General features: G+C 48.8%; 1 protein-coding gene across 2 annotated transcripts in view; it reads right to left on the bottom strand.

The window, feature by feature from the left end:
* Positions 1-4,702: 4,702 nt before the first annotated feature.
* Positions 4,703-9,204, bottom strand: part of LOC133142182 (PDZ and LIM domain protein 5-like) — a 49,814-nt gene continuing 45,312 nt past the window's right edge. For both annotated transcript variants that reach the window (XM_061263241.1, XM_061263242.1), the window contains exons 10-13: positions 8,440-8,620; positions 7,070-7,190; positions 6,164-6,279; positions 4,703-5,314 (exon numbers count right to left, since the gene is read on the bottom strand). In XM_061263241.1, coding sequence (XP_061119225.1) covers positions 5,225-5,314; positions 6,164-6,279; positions 7,070-7,190; positions 8,440-8,620 — 508 coding nt within the window. In that variant the 3' untranslated portion in view covers positions 4,703-5,224. The remainder of the gene's footprint in view (positions 5,315-6,163; positions 6,280-7,069; positions 7,191-8,439; positions 8,621-9,204) is intronic.

Raw genomic sequence — 9,204 nt, 5'->3', positions numbered from 1 at the left:
CTAACTTTGACTTTATCCTTTTCTCTCTCAGTGTGAAAATGTGTGTTTCAGTCTACAGTATCAATGAGGTAGGTAGCCCACCGGGTGAAAAATAAAATAAAATCTCTCACAAATCACAAAACCTTTCTTGCAGCATTGGGGCATATTTAAAGGTACAATAGGTAATTTTGGACTGCTAACGGTCAGGAGAGGAATAGCAGCAACAAACACCTTCAAACCAAAACACTGTTTATCCCTCCCCCTTCTCTGTGAACGCGCTGAAGCTGGCAATTAGAACCCATTTTCAACAAATGAGCTTGAATTATTGTACAGCTATACGATGTTTTGGTACAGGTGTTTAAGCACTATATTTAAGCCCTATAAACACAGACAGAGGGCGAGTCAAAATGTCAGTGAGCCTTTTTCAATGACAGGAAGGGATTCACAATGATTTTGTAACAATGTTTTAACACAAACATCTTACCTATTGTACCTTCTCTCGGTCACAATCTGGCCACACTTCTTCCACAATTAGTGCTGCGACACATGACACAAAGTCTGCGGGTTTACTGTAACTCTAGTCCCACTTCTGTACGCGGAGGCAGCGTGCCTCTGTGGGGGTGGGCTGCTGCTCAGTGTCTGAGCGTGGTAAGGCCCTGTTCCAGTGCGTGGGAACCGACATCGCCCGTTTCAGCGCACAGTGCGTGGGAACCGACATCGCCCGTTTCAGCGCACAGCACAGGCGTGGGAACCGACATCGCCCGTTTCAGCGCACAGGCGTGGGAACCGACATCGCCCGTTTCAGCGCACAGTGCGTGGGAACCGACATCGCCCGTTTCAGCGCACAGCACAGGTGTGGGAACCGACATCGCCCGTTTCAGCGCACAGGCGTGGGAACCGACATCGCCCGTTTCAGCACACAGTGCGTGGGAACCGACATCGCCCGTTTCAGCACAGAGCACAGGCGTGGGAACCGACATCGCCCGTTTCAGCGGACAGGCCCGTCGACGCTCTCCCAGACCGATAGCTTGAGCACACCATGGCACACCATTGGGGCGGCCTGTACCGTACTGGTCATGGTAAATGACTGGGACACACAAGGTCGGTGGTTCTAATCCCAGTGTAGCCAAAATAAGATCCGCACAGCCGTTGGGCCCTTGAGCAAGGCCCTTAACCCTGCATTGCTCCAGGGGAGGATTGTCTCCTGCTTAGTCTAATCAACTGTACGTCGCTCTGGATAAGAGCGTCTGCCTAATGCCATTAATGTAATGTAGCTCACGGCAGGTTCAGGTGTGACTGAGGCAGGTTCAGGTGTGACTGAGGCAGGTTCAGGTGTGACGGAGGCAGGTTCAGGTGTGACGGAGGCAGGTTCAGGTGTGACGGAGGCAGGTTCAGGTGTGACGGAGGCAGGTTCAGGTGTGACGGAGGCAGCGCACGGCGTGCCCGTCCCCTGTCCTGTTCTGTTCTGACAGATCCGGGCGCAGGCAGGCCCCCACAACACAGGCCGAGCCGATTCAGGGCTCCGCGCCAAACATCTGCTCCTCATCGCTTACTCAGCTCATCTTCATGAGGTTAGTGTCCTGATCCCTGTGTGACCAGCTACCACTGCAGACCGAGAGTAACACGCTCTCAGAAATAAACATATGAAAAGTGCCTAAAAAGGTGCAGCAGAGGTGCATTAAACTGTACCCCTCGCCTGCAATATATAACAACTCATTTGGTATCTGTTTTGCTTGGAAAATGTACACATTTGTACCCAAAGAGAACATTACTGTATTTCAGAATAACATAACATAACATAGGGAAGTTTGATACTTGAAGAACAAAAATGTACCTCCACTGTCACTTCATTTCTGACACACACACGCAGACACAGACATACATACACACACACACACGCACGTAGACACACACACACACGCAGACATGCAGACACACCTCAAGCCCCTAATGGTGATAAAAAGGATTGACAGGTTGATTTCCTTGATGTGAGACTCAGATGTTCCTGCATACACTGCTTCCAGGTTTAGAGACCTTGTGGTGAAACCATTATGTCCTCAGGGGGAAAAAAAAAAACCTATAAAATATGAAAACACTTTTTCCCCCCTGAGCAACAGCAAGTAAAACTCTGGTGCTTATTCTGATACTCGCACGCTGCCTCGGGTCATTCCGGCTGTTTGATGTTAAAGGAAGCCGTTTGATAAGCTGAAAAAATAAAAAAAATAAAAAAACCCCGCTAGCCTGGAAAGGAGGTCACATTGTATTGAAAGTGCCTTGACAAGCATATTGCCACAGATCACAGCGATTGTTTTTAAAGACTTTCCAGGGGACTCACCATTGCCATGGGAGACGGCAGGGTTCTCATTCTTCACCGTGCAAGAGCGCCTCCTCTGGTGAACTGGTGCAAATGCAGCATTCAAGAGTTGGTGAGCACTTTATTAGGTATTTAGAATTTATTAATTTTTTTTCTGCTGCTGTAGCCTATTCACTTAAGAGTTATGATGCGTTCTGCACACCACTGTTGTGATGTGTGGTTATTTGCATTACTGTCAGCTTCCTGTCAGCTTTGACCAGTCTGGCCATTCTCCTCTGACGTCTCTCATTAACAAGGCATTTCTGTCTGTAGAACTGCTGCTCACTGGATTTTTTTTATTAATTTTTTTTTTTTGCACTGTGCAAACTCTAGAGACTAGTGTGTGTGAAAATTCAAGGAGATCAGCAGTTTCTGTGATACTCAAACCACCCTGTCTGCCACCAACAATCATTCCATGGTCAAAGTCAATTTTGATGGTTGATGTGAACAATAACTGAAGCTCCTGAACCGGATCTACATGATTGTGTGATGCATCAAATACCAAACATCCTAACATGAAAATACAAATATACATGTACTATCGGTCTCGGCTCAGAAGCCTCTTAATGAACGCATGAACACACTGGCAGGACCCGGGCACACAGCCAGCGAAAAGCACACTTTCCATGATAATTCAGTTCAGTTTTATTTGCAAAGCGCTTATTACAGAGACGGTCACAAAGACGCTCTACAGAGGAAAGGCAAGAGGGGAGAGGGCAAACACCATGCCAGAGCCCCAAAATGGCAAATACACCAGGTACCAAACTCCCCAGTGTGGAGAAAAACCCTCAAACAGTGGTCAGAAAAACCTCCCTGATGGGCAGAAATCTCAGGAGGAAGCCGGCTATAGAGGGGGAGCCCATCCTCCGCTGGCCAGCAAGGTGTAATGGCAGGATGGATAAAACAGAAGTGTACAAAATCTACTACAGCAATCCAAATGAGCTGAGTTTCTGGCTTGATAAGAGAAGATCTATTTTTATCAAGATGAACATGATAAAAACTACTCCTTTCGGGGAAAAAGGGGAGATAAAATGTAATTAAATCAAATCAAACACAAAGACTTGCAGCTCCACAAAGCATTTATATACCGCTTTTTATCCCACGACCTCAAAGCTCTTTGCAGTGGAAGAGATAACCTCGCGTAAAAACGTCAACACCAGCCATCGCTGGGACGATGAGCTCACAAAATGCCTCAACATCTCATCACTCATGTTTGCGTATGAACACGGGGTTCATCAATTTGACATCGTCACCTGGCCCCACCCACTGTTTGAGCTGCCATCTCAGGACTGGTTGCTGCTGATTTCACCAGCGTGGGCATTGACTGACTGACTGACTGACCGTGTCTGTGGACTGACGGTGGACACTGACGCAGGGGCGGCCTGTAGCGTAGTGGTTAGGGTACAGGACTGGGACCCGCAAGGTTGATGGTTCGATCCCCGGAGTAGCCACATTAAGATCTGCACAGCTGTTGGGCCCTTGAGCAAGGCCCTTAACCCTGCATTGCTCCAGGGGAGGATTGTCTCCTGTTTAGTCTAATCCACTGTACGTCGCTCTGGATAAGAGCGTCTGCCAAATGCCAATAATGTAATGTAATGTAATGACTGTGGACACTGACAAATTCAGACACTGACTAATTGTGGACACTGACTAACTGAGCGTGTTGGTCATTAAACCCCCACCCTGAGGCGATCAGTGGAGGACAGGCCCCCCCTCCAGTCTGGTTCCTCCCCAGGTTTCCTCCTCTCTGTCAGCAGGGGGTTTCTCCCACCACTGCTGCCCTCGTCTTGCCCTCGACGGGGTTTGGGTTTGGGTTTGGGCCCGGGTTTGGGCCTGGGGTTTGGGCCCGGGTTTGGGCCCGGGTCTGGGTTTGGGCCCGGGTCTGGGTTTGGGCCTGGGTTTGGGCCTGGGGTTTGGGCCTGGGGTTTGGGCCTGGGTTTGGGTTTGGGCCCGGGTCTGGGTTTGGGCCTGGGTTTGGGCCTGGGCCTGGGTTTGGGCCTGGGTTTGGGCCTGGGTTTGGGCCTGGGTTTGGGCCTGGGTTTGGGGTTGGGCCCGGGTTTGGGCCTGGGTTTGGGCCCGGGTTTGGGCCTGGGTTTGGGTTTTTCCGAGAAGCGCGTCATGGCAATTGTTTGAGAAAAATGCGTAATGCAAATAAATTCAGATTTGATTTGATTTGATTTGAGAAGCAGATGCATACAAATAACACTGGTGACATGCACTGTGAGACACGGTGAGAGGTTAAAGGGGATTAAAGGGCAACAGGTTTTTCTCCAAACAAACCGTACCTCTCTCTCCACCTCTCCTGTTTTGCCATCCGTCCGTTTTCTGCGTAACCACGATGATGAACAAAACTCAGATTTTTTCAACCAACACGATCAACAGGAGTGTTTATAAAACTCTCTGCACCTCAGGGAGATGTGGTTCCTATAAAATCAGCACGCACATATGCCTACATTACACACTCTGGTGCATAAACGCATTTACACAAACGGTATATATGAAAAGCAGGCGGGAGTTTTCACAAGGTATCCAAACAAAAGCAATCGTCTGCAGAACGCAAGCCAACCAGGATGAAACCACCCTGTACCCTCACTGAAACAACCACAGCAGTGAAAAAACAGTGTCAAACAGCAAAAAAGATTAAGCTAAACACCATACCCATAACCGCACAGTGTACATACACATGCGTAGCAAAATAAACTCTGGAGGATTTAAAGACGACATCTTCTCTTTCTTTGGTTGGTCAGATGAGGGCATGTTTCTCTTTCTGAACGCTGAAACTGTGGCCATATTTTTATCAATCTGATTGGACAGATGTTGAGAGTATGGCCGTATTCCTCTCTCTGATTGGTCAGATGATGACAGTACGGCCGTGTTCCTCTCTCTGATTGGTCAGATGTTGACAGTATGGGCGTGTTTCTTGCACAGTGGCTTTTCCTTTTTGGAGTAGAAACCCTGGCCTCGCAGATCAGTGCTGCAAACCTGAGACAGACACAAATTTAGGCCAGATGCACACCTGTAGACTCACGCCTAAGACAAATAAACAAAGTCAGCCATAGGACTAACACAAATTAGACACACACCTGAGACTAACTTTAATCAGACCTGACACTAATGAAATCAGACCTCAGATTAACATACTTAGACTAACATAAAACATAACATAAATCAGACTTAGATTTGCAACTACCATAAATCAGTGTAGTCTGCACACACACACACATACACACACTCCCCACATACAGCACAAAGACACACACACACTCCCCACATACAGGCATACCACACAAACACACTCCCCACATACAGCACACAGACACACACACACACACACTCCCCACATACAGCACACAGACACACACACACTCCCCACATACAGCACACACAAACACACTCCCCACATACAGCACACACACACACACACACACACACACACACACACACTCCCCACATACAGCACACACACACACTCACACTCACACTCACACTCACACTCACACTCACACTCACACTCACACTCACACACACACACACACTCACACACACACTCACACTCACACTCACACTCACACACACATACCCACTCACACACACACACACACTCACACACACACACACACACTCACACACATACACACACACACACTCACACACACACACACACTCACTCACACTCACACTCACACTCACACTCACACACACTCACACTCACACACACTCACACTCACACTCACACTCACACTCACACACTCACACACACACACACACACACACACACACACACACACACATACAGCACACACACACACACACACACACACACACACATACCGCGCACACGAAGCAGGTGTCGTGCCAGCTCCACCCCAGCGCCTCTAGGAACTGGTCTCCCGGCTCGATGGGGAAGTCACAGCCGTGGCAGTTGGTGGAGAAGAGGCTATTATAATCTGTGAAAGATAAGATTCATTATAATCTGTGAAAGACCAGATTCGTTATAATCTGTGAAAGACCAGATTTATAATAAACTGTGAAAGATCAGATTCATTATAATCTGTGAAAGATCAGATTCTTTATAATCTGTGAAAGATCAGATTAATTATAATCTGTGAAAGATCAGATTCATTATAATCTGTGAAAGACCAGATTCATTATAATCTGTGAAAGACCAGATTCATTATAATCTGTGAAAGACCAGATTCGTTATAATCTGTGAAAGACCAGATTCGTTATAATCTGTGAAAGACAAGATTTATAATAAACTGTGAAAGATCAGATTCATTATAATCTGTGAAAGATCAGGTTCATTATAATCTGTGAAAGATCAGATTCGTAATAATCTGTTAAAGATCAGGTTCATTGTAATCTGTGAAAGATAAGATTCATTATAATCTGTGAAAGATAAGATTCATTATAATCTGTGAAAGATCAGATTCATTATAATCTGTGAAAGATTATTATCTTCATATTATCTTCATGTCTGAGTTATTGGGACACAGTTCATTACATTACTCTTACCCAGTTTTTTTACGTTATCCATTCATACTGCTGCATATACACTCAGTGATTATGGGCAGCCTGTAGCCTAGTGGCTAAGGGACATGACTGGGACCCGGAAGGTTGGTGGTTCAAGCCCCAGTGTAGCGACAATAAGATCTGCACAGCAGTTGGGCCCTTAACCCCTAATCAACTGTACTCTACTCCCCCCCCCCCCCCTCCCCCAGACCTGTGGGTCCACACCTCTCTCGCAGTAGGGCTGCCCCTCCTCCAGGTGAAAGGTCCTGTCCCGGATTGGCTGCTTGCAGGACGTGCAGAGGAAGCAGTCCACATGCCAGGTCTGCTTCAGGGCGTTAATCACTTCCTGTGAGGTCAGACGGACATACAGTGACCTTTACAATACACAAAATGCAATACAGTCACACAATACATACTGTATGTGTGCTTTTATCCAACAGGCTTTACAATTAATGCCTCTCATTCACCCAATGACGATAGGCTGCCATGCAAGGCACCAACCAGCAACAGGGGGTGAGGTGTCTTGCCCAGGGAAACTTCAACATGCACAGGTCACCCGTACTGCTACACTGACAGAATACATTTCATGACATGCATCACATTACTGGCTGCACCTGCACCTGCAGGTAATGCAGCATCATACGAGTGCAATGAAGAGTCAGAGTACAGTGGGTCTGGGAAAAGCCATCGCACAACTCCACCATCGCTCCTGAACTTCCCCTCCTGAGGAGATGACCGACACTGACACTGACACTCACCCTCTCCCAGAGGGAAGGAAGTGATGGAACCCTTTTACCACATTACTACCATGACGGAAAAAAAATAAAATAAATAACACTCAACAAAGAGTGCAACAAATAAAACAAAAAAGAATAATGTACGTAAATTACAAAATTATTATTTATGTAGTCCCAACGTCTGTTCTGTTTCTGTTCAGTTCGTGGAATGGAAAATGACGCCTGTCTGCCTGTAGAACGTCTGCTTTGTGTTGAGCTATACCTTCATGAGTCAAAAACAATCTAGGTTTTATTCTGGGGAGCGACATGGCTCAGGCAGTAAGAGCAGTCGGAGGGTTGCCGGTTCGATCCCCCCCCCGGACTGTGTCAAAGTGTCCCTGAGCAAGACACCTAACCCCCAAATGCTCCTGACGAGCTGGTCGGTGCCTTGCATGGCAGCCAATCGCCATTGGTGTGTAAGTGTGTATGAATGGGTGAATGTGAAGCATCAATTGTACAGCGCTTTGGATAAAGGCGCTATATAAATGTCAACCATTTACCATTTACCATTTTAACGATAAAACAGGCAAAAAGAGAGGGGAGGGAGGGAAAGTTTGGGATTCTGCTAGGCCAGCTTTAGGACCAACTTTACAATTATGCTGGTCAAGCAGATCATAAAGCTGGTCTAGCTGGGCATGAGCTGGATAACCAGCTACCAGCTGCTTCAAAACATAGTTTGAGCTGATCAAACCATGTCGAGCTGGGAGCCTCTTCAGAACCGGTGAACCAGCTAAACCATGTTGAGCTGGGGGCTGGTCTGAACTGGTGAACCAGCTCCCAGCTGTTTTAAAAACCTAGCGTGAGCAGTGTGGTCCTCACCCCCAGGACCTTCCCGTGGCAGCGGGCGCACTCCGGGGCGAAGAGCTCCTCGTAGCAGCGCTCACAGTGCACGGCCCCGCCCTCCTGCGTGAAGCCGCACTCCGCCAGGGAGGCACCGCAGTGCGCACACGTGAACTCCTCAGGGTGCCACGACTTCCCCATGGCCACCAGGAACGGGCCCCTGCACGGACACACAAGGGCCTGACACTGAGGACGGGGCCCCTACACAGACACACAAGGGCCTGACACTGAGGATGGGGCCCCTGCACAGACACACAAGGGCCTGACACTGAGGATGGGGCCCCTGGACAGACACACAGGGGCCTGACACTGAGGATGGGGCCCCTGGACAGACACACAAGGGCCTGACACTGAGGAAGGGGCCCCTAAACAGACACACAGGGGCCTGACACTCAAGACGGGGCCCCTGGACAGACACACAGGGGCCTGACATGCAGGATGGGGCCCCTACACAGACACACAGGGGCCTGACACTGAGGAAGGGGCCCCTGGACAGACACACAGGGGCCTGACACTCAAGACGGGGCCCCTGGACAGACACACAGGGGCCTGACATGCAGGATGGGGCCCCTACACAGACACACAGGGGCCTGACACTGAGGACGGGGCCCCTGGACAGACACACAGGGGCCTGACACTCAGGACGGGGCCCCTGCACAGACACACAGGGGCCTGACACTGAGGACGGGGCCCCTGCACAGACACACAGGGGCCTGACACTGAGGAAGGGGCCCCTGGACAGAC

Source organism: Conger conger, chromosome 12, assembly GCF_963514075.1.
Source record: "Conger conger chromosome 12, fConCon1.1, whole genome shotgun sequence".
NCBI lineage: Eukaryota > Metazoa > Chordata > Actinopteri > Anguilliformes > Congridae > Conger > Conger conger.
This window is presented reverse-complemented; position numbering and strand designations above follow the sequence as displayed.